Raw genomic sequence first — 21,405 nt, forward strand, 5'->3', positions numbered from 1 at the left:
GTTATTTCTACATTTTGGCTACAGTGAATAATATTGCTATACACATGGTTGTACAAATATCTGAATTCCTGCTTTCCATTCTTTGCATATATGTGGTAATTCTATACTTAGTGCTTTAAAAACCATCATACTGTTTTCAACAGCTGCATCACTTTATCTTCCCAGCAGCAGTGCACAGGACTCCAATTTTTTCATATCCTCATCAAGACTTGTTGTCTATTTTTGGTAATAGGTATCTTAATGGTCATGAGATTGAACTCCACCTCAGGCTCTGTGCTGGGCATGCAGCCTGCTTATGATTGTCTCTGCCCTCTGCCCCTGCCTACCCCAGCTTAGACACACAGATATCTCAAATTTAAAAAAAAAAAATTATCTTGAGTATGAAGTGTATCTCACTGTACTTTTGATTTGCATTTCCCTAATGATTGGTGATATTACCTTGTCATGTGCTTACTGGCCATTTGTATAACTTTTTGAAGATATGTCTATTCAAGTCCATTTCCCCTTTTTAAACTAGGTTTGTATTTTCTGGTTGTTGTTACCAAGTTTTAGAAGTTCTTTATAGATTCTAAATATTAAGTCCTTATCACAAGTGTAATTTGCAAAGGTTTTTTCCTATTCTGTGAGTTGTCTTTTACTCTGTTGCCATTGTTCTTTGATGTACAGCCTGAGGAATTTCTTAAAATGGAGACTATAGATCCCCACCCTAGACCTACAGGATTAGAATACCAAGAGGATGGAGCTTGAACATCTGTGTTTTAAAAAAGTGAACTAAGTGATTATTATGCCCAACTCTCTTAGTTGTTGCCCTTAAAATTTTTTGCTAAAATTTAAAAACAGTTTTTGGCATAAATTTGAAAACTGACCAGGATATCCTAATTCTTTTTTGATGAAATATAAATTTCAACATAATTATCCCCACTTCCCAATGTTTTATTGAAATTACATGGAATTTTAGTTTTTAATTCTTACTAATTTTCTTATACCATCCCTTCATATTTTTGAGAATTCTTTTATAACTGCATTAAGCCTCTCAACTCTACATTTATCTAGACTCAAATATAAATTTCTCAGTTCCCAGATGTCAACAGTTGCTTTATTTTCCCTCACATATTCATATTTTAGCCACTGATTACAACTACAAGTCAAAATTATTTTCTTACAGATACCATCATATGAATTTTGTCACTCTGACAACTTTGTCTTTCAGAATTCTATAATGTAGATGAAAAATCTATTCTTCAAAGTCTGTTCTGCTGAAATGAGTGTGATTCTCATTTATTTGTTGGTAACCTGTTTTGTTCTTTTTATCTTTATTTTATAAATCATTTTCCCTCCCTCTTTCTCACTCTGGTATTTGTTTAGCCCCTTTATCTCTGGAACTTAGAAATACCCCTTTATCTCTGGAACTTAGAAATATAACCAAGACATGTCTCTTTATGTTTTCTCTCCTGTCCTCTCATTGTATTCTAAAATATTTATTCCTTTTATTTTCCACATCAATTTCCACTTTCAGTATTCTCCACTTTATTGATCAGAACTTGTACTGATTTGGCAATAGTTTTAATTTCTAAGAATTTCTTCTTTTTAAAAAAGACTTATTTATTTGAGAGCCAGAGAGAGAGAGAGAGAGAGAGAGAGAGAGCACGCGAGAGCACAAGCAGTGGGTAAGGGCAGAGGGGAAGGGAGAAACAGACTCCTCACTGAGCAGGGAGCCTGATGTGGCACTCGATCCCAGGACCCTGGGATCATGACCTGAGCCAAAAGCAGATGCTTAATCAACTGAGCCACCCAGGCATCCCTAGTTTCTAAGAATTTCTATTTTTCTTTTCTAGCACTTTTTTTCATGTGTCCTATTCTTATTTTATTTCCTCAGGGTCTGTTTTTTGTCTTGGCCCTTTTCTTTCATACTGTTGGTTTTATTAGATTATCTCATGATTCTTAATTTTCCATTCATAATTACAAATGAGGAACTGGGTGGACTGCACAGGAAAGCTGGTCTGGATTTCCATGCAGGTACACAGGTCTATTTAATCATTTCCCCCTTTTTGTGTTTCATGGAGATCTGGGATTACTTTAGGTTTAGCTCTGCTTTTTGATCTGGTTCTAATGTCCACTGAAAACCTTCTGTCAGTCTGATTACCCACTATTTATAAAATTTATTAAATAATTCTTTCAGCTTTGATCAAGGGGCATCTGTTGAAGGCCAATCCCCTTTTATATATGGAGTGTGGGAGAGGAAATGGTTTTAGAATTAGCACATTAATTAATTTCCCACAAGAGTTCAGTCTGGTCTATTTCTACATCTTGTAGTTGCTGACCCTAGGATTGAAATTTCTCTGCACTCTCCTTCGGACTACAGCTTTTCTCTGCTGGTTTTGTGATCACAGAGATTCTGTTTGCCTTCTATCTTGTAGGAGTTTCTCAAAACTTCTGGTCTACTAATAGAGACATTTCCCATTTTCCTGCAGTATTATTATGGGTTCCTTCTTCTTAAACTAGTCCTGTCATAATAATGGGATTTTGAGATGGACAGAAAATAATTTGCTATTATCAGCCTGCCATTTAGATCCAGATTCAAGGTTATCAAATACTATTTTTTTCATCATCTAATCACAGTAATATTATAGCAACCTAAAAGAATCAGAAAGGAGTATTTTTAGAAAAAATACTTGTAGGTCACTTTAAATTTTGTTAATATTATACCTATCAATTGCTTGAAGATCATTGGCTGGATTCCAAGTAGGATCAAATAATACAACAACATTGGCACCAACAAAATTAAGGCCTACTCCACCAGCCCTGGAGGAAACAGAAAAGGGCATATTAAAATAGCAAAACATAATTGTTGCCCTCTAATTCAATTGTGCCAGGTTTCTGCAACCAAATCAACACAATACTGCATTAACATCATAAAAGTAAGATGACTAAAACACAAATAGCAATGGAATATTGTTTTCCTACCATTTTAGAATATCCCTAAAAATATAATTTTATTCCTCATTTTAAGTATTGTGTTGACTTTTCACATTTTACATATATTTGTTTTTAAAGTCTTTTGAAAAAAAAAATGAAAAAATAATAAAGTCTTTTGAAATGCTTTTTAAAAGATAGTGGAGGAGGCAAATCTATAAAATACTTATTACATTATATGCCAAAGTAAGGATTTGTTACCCCCAAAAAGGGATTAATCATCTTAGGTGTTTATATTGGCTTAAATCTTTCTCTGAAGTATGTATATTCTTTAAAAGGTTTAATGAGGGGATCCCTGGATGGCTCAGCGGTTTAGCGCCTGCCTTCGGCCCAGGGCGTGGTCCTGGATCCCAGGATCGAGTCCCACATCAGGCTCCCTGCATGGAGCTTGCTCCTCCCTCTGCCTATTTCTCTGCCTTTCTCTTTCTCTGTGTCACTCATGAATAAATAAATAAAATCTTTTTTTTTAAAAAAAAGGTTTAATGAGAGATTCATAAATAGATGTTAGAACTAACTTAACTTTTACAAAACCTGTTAATGTACAGCTGCTGTGGTTGAAATGAGGTAGGCAGAGGGAGGAAGGACCTGGCCCACTGAGCCCAGTGGGTTCTCTAGGGCTCCTTGAGCACAGTTTAAAAACCACTGTTAAAAATGATCCTCAGTTATCTGATTAATAAAGTTATTAATTATTCAATTAAGTCTGACTGTTCTGACCACAAGACATGAATAAAAACACTATTACAGAAAATTCTTGGGAAGAAACATCCATTTCTTTTGATTGTTATCTTTATAAACCCAGACATATAAGGAGAATTCAGTGATGATAAGGAAATCGAGAGAAAAGGTTAGGTAAAACTCAAGATATTGTTATTTTAGTTATAATTAATAGCATTTTTGCTGCTTCTCCTTAAAGCCAAATAAAACAAAGCAATATAAGCACAACCACTGAAAATTAATCCAGTAGTAATTTTTAAATTACCCTAAATCTTAAAAGCAATTAGATAAAAATCAAGTTATCAAATTTTATTTTCTTACATTGTGGAGACAAGGCAAATGTTAACATCTTGTGTACTGTTGAACTCTTTTACAATCTTGATTCTTTCCTCTGATTTGGTGCTTCCATCAAGTCGACGGTAATCAAACCCAGCCGCCATACAGTACTGCTGCAGAACATCAAGCAACTAGGGAGAAGGTATGGAGATGGGCAAAGACTAATTTATGGTTTAATAAGTTTCATATCATTGTAGAGATAAGATTTACTAAGTATTAATAATTGCTGCTCACAAGTTCTTTCTTACAATTGCAAGAGCAACAGATATTTTCCTGGCTTCTGGCTCATATATTTCTTACTCATTATCTTGAAACTGACTTTAAAGTTCACCAATGTTTGCCCTGAAAAAAAAAAAAAATCTTAGGAGAAAAAAAAAAAATCAAACTGTATTTTTTTTAAACTAAAACCAAATGAAAAGAAAAGTACTGGCCAATTTAGGTAAGTGAATTTCATTATTTGTGCTATTTTCCAGATTCTAAAATCTCCTAAATGTCTTTTTTTTTAATCTCTTAAATGTCTTAAAGAACATTTTAATTATAACAAAAACATCAATAGATAATAAAAAAATCTATCTTTGAGTCTGCTATTTGGCAGTAACTCTGATATCACTGAGATTTAATCATCTGTTTTAAAAGCTGCTTATCTCCCTACCATTTTCTACATTATGTTTAAGTTAGAAATTGTGGCTGGACACACTGTGTCTCTTAGGCTTTATGCCTCAGGAGTCAGGGCTGGGTCAATCAAGAATATACTTCAGAAGAAACTCACCTTGGTGGAAAAGGAGAAAAGTAGTATTTTATCTTTGTTTTTTCTGCAATGATTTAAAAGCTGCTGAAGGACCTGGAAATGAACCACAGAAATCAACTAGTGAACCAGTTCCAACTAAAAGCATGCTTTATACATATAAACATCACTTGAGAATTTCTTAAAAATTATTTTTATACAACATAACCTCAGTCCTCTCTCCTAATTCCCTTCCTTTTTCCCAACTTAGAGAAATAAAGTATTAGATATTACATGAGATGTTATTCATCATCATATTGTCAATAATGAGGTAAGGTTCCCAAAGACTTTTGTTTCATCTCATCTGGTTTTAATAAAAAGGAAGCATTTTAGATTATGGAATGCATTTAAATGAATTAATTTAATTTCCAAAACACACTTTCTTTATACCTACAATATGTTCAGAAACTAAATTACAGAACAGCATTCCTTTTAGGAAGTATTTAAGTTTTTTCTAGATAGATGTAATGAATATGTTTAATTACATCTAGGTTCTAAAAGTCTTGATATTTATTTTCTTAAAATAATCAGTCACATATACACCTCTTCTCATTTTATCCCCTTCTGCTTCTCTATTTACAGTCAGCACTGACTTCCAGACTTGATTTTGACCTCAAAATGTCAATAATTTGCCCCCATCCAAGGTCTGTTAGGGAGGAAGCAAATAATCCAAACCCTGTGTATAACAGTAATACTGTTATTTTTAAAACAGGCATTTCCACATCTGGTAATGACAGTTCCAGAACACTGTGGAAAAGTAATCCACAAAGGAAAGAAAAAGAATTTTCTGTACTCAGCTTAAAGTTTTTCTGAATTATGCAATAAACACTTAAGCAATTTTGTTTATTCACTGATAAGCATATAAACTTAAAGAAAAAGTTATACTCAGGGGCACCTGAATGGCTCAGTCAGTTAAGCATCTGCCTTTGGCTCAGGTCATGATCCCAGGGCCTTGGGATGGAGCCCCGCATTGGACTCCCTGCTCAGAGGTAAGTCTGCTTCTCCATCTCCCTCTGTATACTCACTTGCTCTTTCTTTCTACCTCTCTCTCAAATAAATAAATAAAAAATAAATAAATAAATCTTAAAAGAAATTATACTCAATATAAGAAATGTAAGACTCTTTTAATATTAATCTTTAATTTTAATTAATAGTAATATTAATTAATATTTAATTTTAATAGTTGACTAAGAGAAGACACTGTGCTAATAACTCTGACCCCCATCATCTTATCCCTCAGTAAAAGCCATGGAGTTAAAAAGAAAGCTACTCAGATAACCAATCAAATGGTGAATAAAAATGTTACAGATTAGGTGAACATAATTTTAATACCTGTAGAACTTATAAAGTAAGCTTTGCTTTATTTTTTAATAAAATAACGGACTCTATATAAAGTATGTGCATTTGAATTTCACATGATACATTAACTTTTTAAAATTAAAAGATTTTATTTTTTGGAGCAATTATAGGTTTACAGAAAAATGGAACAGAATATCCAGAGAACTCCCACAGACCTCCTCTCCCCCATCTTTTACTTCTGTCCCTCCCCTGCACATAGCTTTCCCTATTATTAACATCTTGCATTAGGGTAGTACATTTGTAACAACTGATGGGTGAGTACATAATTATTAATAATACATTATTAACTATTATTAAATTATTAACCTCACTATACTAATTCAATAATAGTATTAACTAATACTATTATTAACTGAAGTCTATTTACATTAGGGTTCACTCATGTGTTGTACACTCCAGGGGTTTTGACACGTATATAATGACATGTACTCACCATTACAGTACTACACAGAATAGTTTCACTACCACAAAAACTCCCCATGCCCCATCTATGCATCCATCCCTCCTTGTAAACTACTGGCAACCACTTATCATTTTACTTTCTCTAGAGTTTTACATTTTCCAGATTGTCATATAGCTGGAATTATATAGTATGTAGCCATTTATTTATTTATGATTTATTTATTTATTCATGAGAGACACAGAGGCAGAGACACATGCAGAAGGAGAAGCAGGCTCCCTGAGTGGATCTGACACAGGACTCGATCCCAGGACCCCGGTATCACAACCAGGCGTCTCAGTATGCAGCCGTTTAGATTGGCTTTTTTCACTTAGCAATATGCATGTAAGCTGCTTCATGTCTTTTTGTAGCTTGATAGCTCATTTCTTTTTATTATTGAATAATATTCTATTATCTGAATGTATCGTAATTTATCTATTCACCTACTGAAGGATATCTTGGTTGCCTCCAAGTTTTGGCAATTATATGTAAAATTGTTATAAGTATCTGTGTACAGGCTCTTGTGTGAACATAAATTTTTAATTTATTTGAGTAAATACCAAGGAGTGTTGTAAATAACAATGTTCACAGGTAAGAAATCTTGGGCCTAACTTTTCTTGAATTTGTTAGGCCTGGAGATGAACATCACCCATATCTGATCCCAACAGCACTAAACTGGGTTTCCTAAATCTTTTTCTACTGCCGCCAACAGTAAGTGGCTCTGTGGTATTTCCCAAGGGAAGAGAAAAATCCTCATTTTCTCTTATCAGGGGAATAGGTACAACTTGTGCCAATCCACTTGAACAGTAGCTGAGATCAAAAAAGACCTTCATATATAAGAGAAGGAGCTGGTGTTCATGAAGTATAGTTCGGAGGGTATGGGGAGGGTACAGTGAGCATAACATCAACAAATAAATCGCAGCTGCAGGCTGACCTATAATAAGAGAAGAACTAGTATCTTTCATCACCTGAATTCAAAAAGTACACGCAACCTGGATTTCCTAACTCTCCCCACAGACAATAGATTATAAGCCTATACATTTTTTTTTTTGTTTTGTTTTTTGTTTTTTATGATAGGCACACAGTGAGAGAGAGAGAGAGGCAGAGACACAGGCAGAGGGAGAAGCAGGCTCCATGCACCGGGAGCCTGACGTGGGATTCGATCCCGGGTCTCCAGGATCGCGCCCTGGGCCAAAGGCAGGCGCCAAACCGCTGCGCCACCCAGGGATCCCTAAGCCTATACATTTTGGATCACTAAATCCAGATGATGTTGATAATCAAATGATCAACACAATCTAAAAAACAGAACCCTAGACTATCAGTCTCTATCTTGTTGGTGTTCTCTTGCAAAACAAATAAATTATAGGCTTCTTTCACATATAAAGACAACTATCCAGCCCCCAGAAATAATTCATGCTTGCTCTTTCCCATCTAAAAATCATGATAAAAAATAAATGTAATAATTATTTTAAGCAGACATTATTATTCATAGATATATAACTCCAACAGTACACTTTATTTTATTTATTTGTTCATGAGAGACACGGAGAGAGAGACAGAGACACAGGCAGAGGGAGAAGCAGGCTCCCCATTGGGAGCCTGATGCGGGGCTTGATCCCCAGACCCTGGGATGATGACCTGAGCCAAAAGTAGATACTCAACTAGTGAGCCACCGAGGTGCCCCCAGACTTAATTATTTTAAAAATAAACAACTCTCAACAAAGTGGATATAGAGAAAGCATACATCAACATAATAAAAGCCATATATGAGAAGCCCACAGCTAACATAACACCCACTGAAAGCTTTTCCTTCAAGATCAGGAATAAGACAAGGATGCCTACTCCTGCCACTGTTATTCAACACAATACTAGAAATCCTAGCCAGAGCAATTCGGCAAGAAAAAGAAACAAAAAGCATCCAAAGGGAACCCTGGGTGGTGCAGCGGTTTGGCACCTGCCTTTGGCCTGGGGCGCGATCCTGGAGACCCGGGATCGAATCCCACGTCAGGCTCCGGGTGCATGGAGCCTGCTTCTCCCTCTGCCTGTGTCTCTGCCTCTCTCTCTCTCTCTCTGCGTGTGACTATCATAAATAAATAAAAATTAAAAAAAAAAAAAGCATCCAAATGGGAAAGGAAGAAGAAAAACTGTCTCTATTTACACATGGCATGATCTTATACATATAGAAAGCCCTAAAGACTCACCCAAAAACTATTAGAACTAATAAATTTAATAAAGTTATATGATACAAAATCAAACCACAAGAATTCATTGCATTTCTGTACACTAATAAGGAAAAATATAAGAAACTAAGAAAATAATTGTATTCATAATTATATCAAAAAGAATTAAGTAACTAAAAATACATTTAACCAAGGAGGTAAAAGACCTGTATACTAAGAACTAAAACACACTGAAGTAGATAACAAATAAAAAGATATTCAGTGTTCATAGGTTGGGAACTAATGGTAAAATGTCCATACTGCTCAAAACACTTATAGATTCAATGCAATCCCCATCAAAATTCCAATGGCACTTTCCACAGAAATAGAACAAACAATACTAAAGTTTGCATGGAACCACAAAAAAAAACCCCGAAGAGTCAAAGCAATCTTGAGAAAGAGCCAAAAATTAGAGGCATCACACTTCCTGATTTCAAACTACATTACAAAGGTACTATAATCAAAACAGTATGGTATTGACATAAAAACAGACATACAGATCAATGAAACAAAATAGCCCAGAAATAAACCCACACTTATATAGTCAATTAATTTATGACAAAGGAGATAAGAATATACAATGGGGAAAAGATAGTCTTTTCACTAAATGGTGCTGGAAAAACAAGACAGCCTCATGCAAAAAGAATGGAATAGATCCCCATATGACATCTGCACCCCCATGTTTACTGCAGCATTATTTATGATAGCCAATACATGGAAAAAGTTAGGTGTCTGTTGACAGATAAGTGGATAAAGAAAGAATGGTACATACATATTTAATGGAATACTGAGCCATAAAAAGGAAAGAAATCCTGGCATTTGCAACAACATGAAGGTCATTATCCTATATTAAATAAGAGAAAGAGTTAAACAAAATGATCTCACTTATCTGTGGAATCGAAAAAAAAAAAAGGTTGTATTTTTAAGTATAGAGAACAGATTGGTGGTTGCCAGCAACAGGGGGTAGAGGCAGACAGAATGAGTGAAGATGGTCAAAAGGTACAAACTTCCAGTTATAAGATAAATCCTGGGGATTTAATGTATAGCATGGTGACCGTAATTAATGATACTATATTACATATTTGAATGTTGCTAAGAGAGTACATCTTAAAAGCTCTCATCACAATAAAAAAGACTATGTATGGTAATAGATATTAATTAAACTTATTGTGATGATCATTTTGCCATATACATATATATCAAATCTAATTTGATTGATTAGACCTAAACTAATATAATGTTATATGTAAATTATATCTCAATTAAAAAAATACATAGACAAGTTTTTAAAGTAATCTACTTGGCTTTTATTTTATTTCATTAAATTTAGAGGCCCAAGCAAACTAAACTATGATGAGTTTATATTGATTAATTGCTAAAAATATTTCCAGGATTTTAAGAAAATCACCACCAGACTACTTTGAATTAATTCTTATTTATTTAGCCAAAAGAAATAACTTACTTTTTAAAAATTAAACCACAATGTTGAGAATTGTTCAGTAATAGTCTCTGCACCCATAAATAAAGATTCTTGATAGTTACTAAATGATTAAATAAACAAAGTGGCTGCAAAAAGGCTGTAAGCGATCAGCAAGTCATGCAGCTGTCACAGGTAATGCCTCAAGCCCCGGGTCCTGGCTGGAGAACCTAGCCTTACTTTTCCCACCCTCCTTTCATAATACATCACCAAGAGCAGCACCTACAGGTCAGTTTCCTGGTGTAGAACAAATGTTCCCTTGCCACAAATGAGACTTTTAGCAAGCTTCCAATATAGATTGGTAACTAAAAATAAGAGGTTAGAAAATTCAGTCTAGACATCTTGTCCACCTTGAACTCTTTAAGATGTTTCTTTCTCTAATTTTGAGCTATTGCCTATCCTCATCCTCGTGTCTGGCATTAGCATTTATCTCCTTAAACATTTGAAGATAAGCAATTATACATATGGCAACAGCATACATTTTAAAGAGGGCATACATCTAATACAACAATAAAGAAAGTCTGAAGTATATTTGATGTAACCACCTAATTGAGAAACAGCTACATGCATGGTTCACTGTAAGCTAGTAAATGCTATATCACTTGTCTTTGGCCACAGTCTCTTCTGAATGATTGGGTACCTGTTCTGACTTGTTGGTGTCCCTGCCATACTATTGATAAATATTTTGTATATCATCCTCGTGTATATACAGCCTGAAAGAGCATTTACCTTCATTTTCCCACTGTATTTTGGGTCAGAAAGGGTTTCAAAGGATGCATCTTTGCTTTTCTGCACAAAATCTGGGAACTTGGAAAATACCTGATCACATATCCTTTTGATAAGTGTTTCCTTAGGAGGAAAAGATAGAAGAAAAGAAATTTCAACTTAATACATTTATATCTATACAGAGATTGATTTTGAAAAAAATTCTATTTAGAGGGAATATATTACTTTGAAGATATTATCAGTCAGACTAATAATTCAGAAAACCTTAAAGTGATCATGCTAATCATATATTGCTTTGATAAGTTCTGAGATAATGATAATTTTATCATTTTTCTTTTATAATTTCTAAAGCAAGGAATCAAATACTTCCCAAAGACAAGACTATCAAAAAATAGTATTGAATGCTTATTAGATTTTAAACTTATATTTGAACAGCATGAAGAATATGACACAAAAAAATATATAACATCACTATATAAGAAAGGCCTAAAGAAGATTTTTTATTTTACGTTGTGTTCTAGAATAAGTTACAATTGAAATGATCAAAGTAAATGATTGCATTTTAATCAGGTAGGTTGGATAAATGCAATTAGATAGATTATTAATGGAGTAAGACTGACTCATCAAATATCTAACCTAGTAATTGCATCAAAACATGTTAGGAGAACAAATATATCGACATTATCAGAGATATAAAAAAGAGGTATTACTTTAAATTAGGCTTCAATTTTCTCTTAAAAAACTTAAGAGCATATACTTCTTTGATACCTAAATTAAAAAATGAGCAAGTCAGTTTTCTCTTAAATTGCATACAAAAATAAAGATATCTGGCTATGACATTTAGTACCAAATATAATATCTTTATACCAAATAGCATCACAAAGAAATTTAAAAAGCCAACTCAAACCTGTTGTTTGGAGGTGCTAGCAGACTGCAGTAGTGCAACATGGTTAGCTACCTTCTGAAGGACTGCAAGGTAACTGAAATATAAGGTTTTCACTGTTTCACCATGTGAATTGGTCTGTAAACAGAAAAAGAGAGAAAATGAAAACAAGCAAGAGACTAACATGGCTACGTCACTACTGCCTTCATAAATGATATCACTTACACTAACGTTTATCATTTGGTCACTACTGGCACAATACACAAAATATCCATGAATCACTTAATACAGAATCATACTTTTGGTGATGCTTTTAATAAAAGAGAGGAGAAAGTCCTCATTCCAGAAGGTATTTACCCTCATGATACACAGTGTCAGAAACACTGCAGTAAGAAGTTCCTAGCAATGAAATAAGGCATGGGGGGCAGGGTTATATTTCACTGTCCTCTCATTTATATTACAAAGTTTCGTAAGAAACTGTGCTATTAGGAAAAAGTGATGTAAAAAAACAGCAAAACAGATGAGAGACGGAATAAATATCAATCTGGATATTTATGTAGGATCCCTCTATGTACATGGATATCTGATAGCTAACTTGATGATAAAATAGGTAGAAAAAAGGGCAGGAAATAAATACAGATAGAAGGTTAAAAAAATACAAACTAGTATTTGTTTCTAAATAAAAAATAAAATACTTTATTATACTGATACGCATTTAAATTAATTAACATTCTACCAGAATAATATTTTAAGCCTGCTATCAAAGACTAAGTTTATTATTAAGGGATAAGGCGAAACTTCTGAATATAAGATAAAATTTCAAGATGAAGTAGGCTACTTCCCAATAAAAGTTGAAAGGGAGGATATCAAATTGAAGCTACTAGTTTCTGAGAGCTACTGAAAGACCAGTTTATCAAAAAAATATTTGAATATTGTATTTTGCTATTATTACCATTTGATGTTATAAAATAATTTCAAAAATTATTCCTTTTTAAGTTATGGCTTCTAAAGGAATTGAGGAAAAGTTATTTTATCTGCTCCTTACCTCCGACACTGGAATAAAGAACTATGTAATCAAAAGCAAGATTGTGAAGATACCACACAGAAACGCTTGCCTTATAACAACAATTTCTCCTTTTCCGGCCACTGCTGCAGCTACAAGGTTCAGAAGACTGAAGTATCAAAGTCACATCTTTGGTTTCTAATACTGTTTGATAGACAGCTTTCTGAAAATCTGTCAGAGAACAATACACCATCTGCCAAGATGAAACACTAAGTAATTATTGGTACTTTTTTATAGCAGTAATAATCACAATGCACATCAGATTTTATAGACTATAAAAGTGAAAACTGCTTATAAACTATTTTTCTTTTAGATGCATTAATATGACAATTTCTCCCACCCTAATCTAAACCCTATAAATGATAACTTTATTTTCAAATCTCATAGAGTTTGTTTTTCAATTGAAAGGAATTAAAATATGAAAAAACAAGTGGTTTCCTTATATATTTCTGAATACATTCTGGGTCTTTTCAGGATTTCATACTATTAGCCCATCATGCAAATAAGTGACTATAGTTTAGGTCAAATAAAAAACTAGATAAGAAGGGGTGCCTGGGTGGCTCAGTCAGTCAGGCATCTGCCTTTGGCTCAGGTCCTGGGATGGAGTTCTGAATTGGACTCCCTACTCACTGGGGAGCTTGCTGTCTTCTGCTCCTCTCCCCTACTTGCTCTCTCTGTCTCTCTCAAATAGATAAAAATCTCTAAAAAAAAAAAAATAGTAGGAAAAGAGAAAAGGGAAACTTTAGAACAATGGTATGAATAATACTTACTGAACTACTTGAAAACTTAGAAAAAAATTTAAAACTTTATATTACTATTTGTAACAATTTGTATTTGATTTCCTGCTATAAATTCCTAAGGTTAGTAAAGGTTAAGAACTTAATACACATAAAAGCAACTACAAGTTTCTGTTTTATGCCAAAATTCAAAAAAAGAAAATTTGATATAATCATGCCACTAAGCTACGTAGGATGTAATTTACCTTATATTTCTAGTAGCACTGGAAATTGGTAAAAGTCCTCTAGATGTAGCTGTATGTAACGAGGGTCATAAAACACATAGTAAGAGTTAAAAAATGTGAATACAAGGGAAAAGCCATCTATTTATGAATGTTTATATGTTTAAATCACTACAAAATATTGCAAAAAGAAAAAATTCTGCTCATTGTTTCTTTGGGTGTTACAGAAACTTTTTACTTTGATGTAGTCTCACTTTTTTTAAAAAAAGAATTTATTTATTTTAGAAAGAGAGACAGAAAGAGAGCAGGAATCACAGGGGCAGAGGAGAGGGAAAGAGAAACTTTAGCAGACTCCACACTGAGTGTTAAGCCCGACTCAGGGCTTGATCTTACCATTCCAAGATCACGACCTGAGCTGAAACCAAGAGTTGGACACCTAATCAACTGCACACCACCCAGGCACCCCATAGTCTTATATTTTATTTTTGCTTTTGTTGCTTATAGTTTTGATATCATATTTAAAAAATCATCACCAAGACCAGCATCAAGGAGCTTTTTCCCTGTTTTCTTCTAGGAGTTTTATAAGATTTTGTCTTGTGTGTTAATCTTTAATCCATTTCCAGTTAATTTTTGTGAGTGGTGTTAAGACAGAAGTTCAATTGCATTCTTTGCATATGAATATTCAATTTTCCCACCACCACTTATTGAAAAGAGTATCTTCCTTTCTTACTCACTGAGTATTCCTGACTCCCTTGTCAAATATTATATTTGACTGTATGTATATGCATGGGTTTATTTCTATTCTACTCCTCCGATCTATGTGTCTGTTTTTATGCCAGTACCATTCTGTTTTGATTACTATAGCCTAGGAACATGCTGTGAAATCAGGAAATGTGATGCCTGCCAACTTTGCTTTTCTTTCTCAAGACTGTTTTGGCTATTTTGGGATCTACTGTGGTTCCATATGACTTTTAGGATTGTTTGTTCTATTCCTATAAAACAATGCCATAGGAATTTTGATAGGGATTGCACTGAATCTATAGATAGCTTTGGGTATTTGACAATATTAATTCTTCCAATCTATGAACATGGGTATGCATCCATTTATTTGTATCTTCTTCAATTTCTTCCATCAGTTTCTTATAGTTTTATATAGGTCTTTCACATCCTTGGTTAAATTTATTCCTAAGTACCTTAAAACACATAGTAACATTTACTAAACACTTTTTACATGCCACACATTTCAGAGCAACCATGTAAGGCACTGTCATCATCATTCCTATTTAACTGACAAAGAAACCAAGGTTTGGAAGACAGCAAATTGCTCAAAGTCACAAAACTCCTAAGTAGGGGAGCCAGGATTCAAGCTTATATTATTTCATCTCAGAGCCCATGGTCTAAACACTCTATGCACAAGTCTCTCTTCATATATTTATAGTTATTCCTCCTATTGGATAGACAACTAAATAATATACATAAAATTGCACAAAATATTTTTAAAAGTGGGGATTCATTAAGTATTTCAATTAAATAGTAGTATTTGCTTTAGATCAAAAAGTCAATTTCCCCAACTTGTATATCAGTATATTTGCCTTTCAAATCTGTCTTTTAAAAGTAATAATCAACAGGATATTCTAAGACTAGAGAATATTTGATAGTATTACCCATACTTGGGACAATATTAATTAAGCTTAATTCATAGTAATTTATAGAACCTTTATTCCATTACCTGAGTTAGAAGAACCACAGAATTAAAAACTATGAGAGGACACTACATGTAAAAAAAACTCTTAAGATTTACTCTTCAAGTTTTCTTAAACAATTAATGGAATTTAATTATAACTTTCCTAAACTTTTTCAAATTAAGTTGGTTGTATAAAATAAACAGCATTCTAAAAGAAACAAACCTATAAAACAAACCTTTTAAACACTATAGTCTTGTATCTGTTACAAGGTCTCAAAGAATATACGGGGCTACAAATAGTGCACAATATATGAAGGGCAAAATATGAACAGAAAACAAATTAGGGAGAGAGTTCTTTTTTCATTGAGAAAGAATTACACCAAAAGCCTTCTTATTATAAAATAAGAGAAATGAGTTTTATGTATACTAACAATAAACCTGTCAACTAACCTGTTAGATTGGGCTCAATTAATCCTTTCTGAATTTGCATATAACAACTTTTTCCACACTTAGTAAAAGACAAAAAAAACCCCTATATTCATAAAGTACCACAGGAAATAGATTTCCTCTTTTTTTAATTTTTTAATTTTTTTTTTTATTTATGATAGTCACAGAGAGAGAGAGAGGCAGAGACATAGGCAGAGGGAGAAGCAGGCTCCATGCACCAGGAGCCCGACGTGGGATTCGATCCCGGGTCTCCAGGATTGCGCCCTGGGCCAAAGGCAGGCGCTAAACCGCTACGCCACCCAGGGATCCCCTAGATTTCCTCTTAAAAAGAATTTTTTTTTTCAGAAAAAATAAAACATGATGAAAGATCAATAACTTAAACGATGAGAAATTAATAATTTAAACAAATGCAGTTCTCACCCGGTCTTCCTTCTTAGGCAACTGATCCTTGATTAGAGTCTTGGTACGCCTGAGAAACCATCCAGACATCATCTTTGCAAGCCTTTGCATGGCCTTTCGACCAGTAGCTAGTTCTCTTTTTGTTGCTGTGTGTCTCTGACCATGTTCTACTGGGTCAGAAAACTGCTTCTTGAAGTGGATCCTACTACCTAAAAGTCCTGGCACAGCCCTTTAAAGGCAACAACAACAAAAATATTATGGCTTTATTAAATTATCTAAAAAGAAACACATTGACTTTTTTTGCTTCTAAGAAATATTCTAAGCTACTTGTTCATGAATGATAACAATAACAAAATATAAGAAAAGAGAATGTATAACTACAAAATGACAGAATTAGTAAATAATTCAGATATTTACTTCGGGACCAAGAGTATTATATAAAGATAGGTATACATGAGACTCTACTCTGTATAATGTGTTTGGGACAAACGTGACCATAAATAGACATGATTTTTTTTTTTAAGAAATGATTAATGAGCAAACAAAGTAACACTAAATTAAAGAAATATTAAAAATTTTCCCAAAAAGAAAAATTGTTTTCACTCACCAATCCATAACACACCACAGTTCTTTCATGTTGTTCTGAAGAATGGTTCCAGTGAGGCCAATGCGAACATTACATTTCAAAGCTTTCATAACTTCTGTTACTCTAGCCTTTGGATTCTTGATTTTATGAGCTTCATCCACAATGACAGCTGACCATTCCAAACTGCAAAGTGAGAAAAAAGGTGGGGAAGTGGTTGATTTGAGAAAGCTTTCCTTTCTTACTCTGTATAATTTTTAGAGAGCAACTTTCTCTACCATGGTTTTAGAGCTTTTCCCCTTTTACTCTTTGATGATTCCATATGATTCTGTTAGTTAAACGGTCATGGGTTTGAGCAACCCATAAAAATAAAATATGTAGGGAGACAAAAGGGCACAGATTCTGTTTAATGATGGTACAATGAAAAAAGTCATTTAAACATTACTAAAATGACAAAAAAAGGAATTTTTAAAAAGAATAAACTAGAGAAATATAAAATAAAAGCAAAACTTACAAGTTAAATCTGAATGAAAAAAAGTCTATATAAACTTATGATTTTAAAAATTATATACGTAGCTCTGTCTGCTAAAAAGGTTTAGAATCAATTGTTACCCCAGTAGCAGTGAGCACCCATAGTAGTCAGTTTCCTAAAAATAAAACAAAACAGAGCCCCATGGAGAGACATGATTGATTTCAGACATGCAGCAGAGGAAACAGCAAAGAGCCAAAGGACACAGAAGCCAGAGTAATTGGAAAATTTGAGCATCATTAAGAATGATGATTATAATTGAATATAAAACACTGAATAAATAAAAACCCAAAATTTTATGAAAAAAAAATTATATCCTTACCTCACACCATAAACAAAAATGAACTCAAACAGATCACAAATCTAAAAATAAGAACCTAAACTATAAAACTTATAAACCATAGGAAAAAAATCTTGTGATTCTGGGTTAGGTATAAATTTCTTAGATATGATATCAACAAAAAAATTCTTTTATAAATTGGTCTTTATTAAAGTTAAAAACTCTTCTAATCCAAAGAAATCATAAGGAAAATGAAAGACATACAGCCTAGGAGAAAATATTTGCAAATCACAATCTGGTAAAGAGCTTATACACAGAATATATAAAGAATTATTACAATTCAACACAAGCTAAAAGAATCCAATTTAAATGTAAGTAAAATATTTTAATAGTCTTTTAACCAAAGAAGATATACAAAGGACGAATAAGTACATAAAGGATTCTTAACATCTTTAGTCATTAGAAAAATGCAAATTAAAACCACAAGAAACTGCCACAAATCCATTTGAGTGGCTATAATCAAACAAAGGTTGACAATATCAAGTATTGACAGGATAGGGGAACAAACACTCAAACACTGTTTTTGGGAAAGTGCAGCTACTTTTTCTTTTTTGTTCAGCTACTTTTCTAAAACAATTTGGCAGTTTTCTTAAAAAATTAAATTTCTCAAAACACCCAGCAATTCCATTCCTAAGAACCTGTCCAAAAAAAAAAAATGAAAATTTACGTCCATGCAAAACTTGTACATAAATGTGCACAACAGCACTATTCATGACAGCCCCATGCTGGAAACAATCCAAATGTCTTTGCATTGGGGGAAGGATAAACAAACTGAGGTATATATATATAACAGTACTGTTCAGCAATAAAATGCAACAAACTATTGAAACATGCTACAACATGATGAACCTCAAAAATCATTGTTAAATGAAGGAAACCAAACACAAAAGACTTCACAGTGAATGATTCCATTTACATGAAATTTCCAGGAAAGGCAAATCTACAGAGAACAAAGCACACTGCATTGCTTGAAACTGGAGATGGAACCACAGACTGACTCTAAGCAAAACACTTTTTGAGGTGATGGAGATGTTCTAAATCTGAATTGTGATAATCACAACTTTATAAATTTATTAAAAGGGCAGCCCTGGTGGCGCAGCGGTTTAGCGCCGCCTGCAGCCCGGAGTGTGATCCTGGAGACCTGTGATCTAGTCCCACATGGGGTTTCCTGCATGGAGTCTGCTTCTCCCTCTGCCTGTGTCTCTGCCTCTCTCTCGCTCTCTCTGAATGAATAAATAAATAAATCTTTAAAATAAATAAATAAATAAATAATAAATTTATTAAAAATCATTCTATACTTAGAATGGATATATTCTATGGTATGTCAAATGTACTTCATTAATCAAACCATTAATCCATAGTGACACTCAAAAAAGGGGGAGATGGGAGGAAAACTTTGCTATCATTGTAGATGACCATTACACCAACATCTTAGTCTGAAAATTCACCAAAGAATCAAGCATTTGCATTGCTTTTTTAGTTGATATCATAGTTAAAATTCCTGATTAAAGGAGAATGTCAGTTATTAAGTGTAAAAGAAATTATTAATTCACGAAAATATTATTTTGCAAAACCCAATAAAACAACTGACTCAGGCAAGAATATTTTTTGTATGCTAACACCCCTAAGCAAAAGAATTGAAGGATCAGAATATTCAAATAGAGGCAAAGTATCACCTCACAAATTACTTCTAATTGTAAAGGGAGAAACATAACTTTATAATCTCAGATGACCACTTCTTTAGCCTGTAGAGCAAACTTGGTATCATTAATAGTGAAACAACCAGGCATTAATAGCTCCAGAAATAAATATGAAGCCCACAGTATCACTTATAAAGTATTCATATAAAAAAATGTTTAACCTGAATATAATTAAGCTTTTAGACCAAAATCAGCTTATAGAAACACAGATGTTAAAGGAATACACAATTCCTTGAGAAAGCAAATAGACAAATCTAATATTTGAGACATCCTAAAAGATACCTGGCCTGATCCCCTCAAAGTATCATATAATTAAAAAAAAATAAAGTTGGGGAATGTCCTAGATTAGAAGAGATTAAACATTAATCAACAAATCTATCACTTGAACACTCATGGAATCCTGCTTTGCAAATACTGTATATTAACATATTTTGATAAGGAAATTTTAATTGCTGTTAATTTTCTTAGGTGTGACAATGATAATGTGTATGAGAAAAAATATACTTAGTTTTAGGAAATCTGTGCTAAGATATTTAGAGATAATATTGTCATGTTATATACAACTGATTGAAATGACTCAGTTCCACCACAGTACATAGACATAGGCACATGCACATTAACATATTTTACCAACATTTGAATACATACACACACACAACTGATGAATCTAGGTGTTAAGTATATAGATGGTCATATACTGTTACTTCAAGTTTTCTACAGGTTTGATAATTTCTTAATATAAAGTTGAAAAAGAACAAAGAGAAAGAGGAAAAAAACACAAAATTTTAGAATTTAGGAAGAAAATGAACAAGATGACTTACAAAAGCAGAGAAAGCAGTAGCCTATGCAAGTAGTGGAGAAAGCCAAGAAGCAATCTGATTCATATTATTGAGGTCATAAAAAGCTAGGAATTGGTGGTACCAGATTCCTCCATTAATCAGACTTATGTAAATATTCAAGTCTAAGAAGCAGTTGGATCTCCTAGATAGTAGTTCCTACTCCATAAAATAGTCCAGTCAAGTCACCTTCTAAAGTAAGCGAAAGAAGGGAAAATCCTCATTTTCCTTAAAAAGAAATCAGTGAATTTAGTTTTAGAAAACTAAAAAATGGTCAGCCCGGGTGGCTCAGCAGTTTAGCGCCGCCTTCAGACCAGGGCCGGATCCTGGAGATTCGGGATCCAGTCCCACATCAGGCTCCCTGCGTGGAGCCTGCTTCTCCCTCAGCCTGTGTCTCTACCTCTCTCTCTCTCCCTCTCTGTGTATCTGTCATGAATAAAAAAAAAGAAAAAAGAAAAAAAAAAGAAAGAAAAATAAAAAAGAAGATAAAATTAAAAATTAAGTTACAGCATAAAAATGCTCTTTAGAAATACGGAGGTAAAATTAGGAATATAAGTAAAAGAATAGAAGGTGTTTGTGTCTGAAGAATAGGTAATAGAGGTGGCAGGCAGGAGTAAATTGCAGTTTTTCATATTTGGCTTTTTAAATAATATACATATATAATATATAACTTAAAAATAAAAATGAAGCAAAACATATAATAACAAAAGGAGATACAGCTCACTCATATAGTGTTTACTCTGGATTATCTGTGATTAATGTTTAATCCTGTTCTAACACAGGGTACTCTTCTCACAAAAATTACTTAATATTTGAGCAGAGCATAACATAAAAACTTGTTGAATCACTATGTTGTACACCTGAAACTATGTCTGTGTTTGTAACAATCACAGAAGATAATGGCTTAATAAACATTTATTCAGCAATTATTATGTGCTAGAAGTGTTATTAAGTTC

At 33.4% G+C, this 21,405-nt stretch overlaps 1 protein-coding gene and 1 long non-coding RNA gene across 8 annotated transcripts in view; one reads left to right on the forward strand and one right to left on the reverse strand.

Moving 5' to 3' along the window:
- LOC119870809 overlaps positions 1–13,403 on the forward strand; it is a 30,911-nt gene extending 17,508 nt beyond the window's left edge. The window contains exons 2-4 of one of the 2 annotated variants that reach the window (XR_005353973.1): positions 4,101–4,165; positions 5,743–5,796; positions 12,907–13,403. This is a non-coding gene — a long non-coding RNA (uncharacterized LOC119870809). The remainder of the gene's footprint in view (positions 1–4,100; positions 4,166–5,742; positions 5,797–12,906) is intronic. The other variant, XR_005353972.1, reaches the window with a different exon arrangement.
- The window catches only part of ERCC6L2 (ERCC excision repair 6 like 2), a 124,779-nt gene that overhangs the window by 55,913 nt on the left and 47,461 nt on the right, over positions 1–21,405 (reverse strand). For 5 of the 6 annotated variants that reach the window (XR_005353948.1, XR_005353949.1, XR_005353950.1 and 2 more), the window contains 8 exons: positions 17,069–17,230; positions 16,483–16,690; positions 13,026–13,166; positions 11,935–12,048; positions 11,031–11,150; positions 4,793–4,864; positions 4,009–4,154; positions 2,707–2,802 (listed from right to left, as the gene is read on the reverse strand). Coding sequence is in view for 3 of the 6 variants with exons in the window: in XM_038526848.1 (XP_038382776.1) it covers positions 2,707–2,802; positions 4,009–4,154; positions 4,793–4,864; positions 11,031–11,150; positions 11,935–12,048; positions 13,026–13,166; positions 16,483–16,690; positions 17,069–17,230 (1,059 nt within the window). In the remaining 3 variants the exon portion in view is untranslated. The remainder of the gene's footprint in view (positions 1–2,706; positions 2,803–4,008; positions 4,155–4,792; positions 4,865–11,030; positions 11,151–11,934; positions 12,049–13,025; positions 13,167–16,482; positions 16,691–17,068; positions 17,231–21,405) is intronic. The other variant, XM_038526849.1, reaches the window with a different exon arrangement.

This window comes from Canis lupus, chromosome 1, assembly GCF_011100685.1.
Source record: "Canis lupus familiaris isolate Mischka breed German Shepherd chromosome 1, alternate assembly UU_Cfam_GSD_1.0, whole genome shotgun sequence".
NCBI classification, from domain to species: Eukaryota; Metazoa; Chordata; class Mammalia; order Carnivora; family Canidae; genus Canis; species Canis lupus.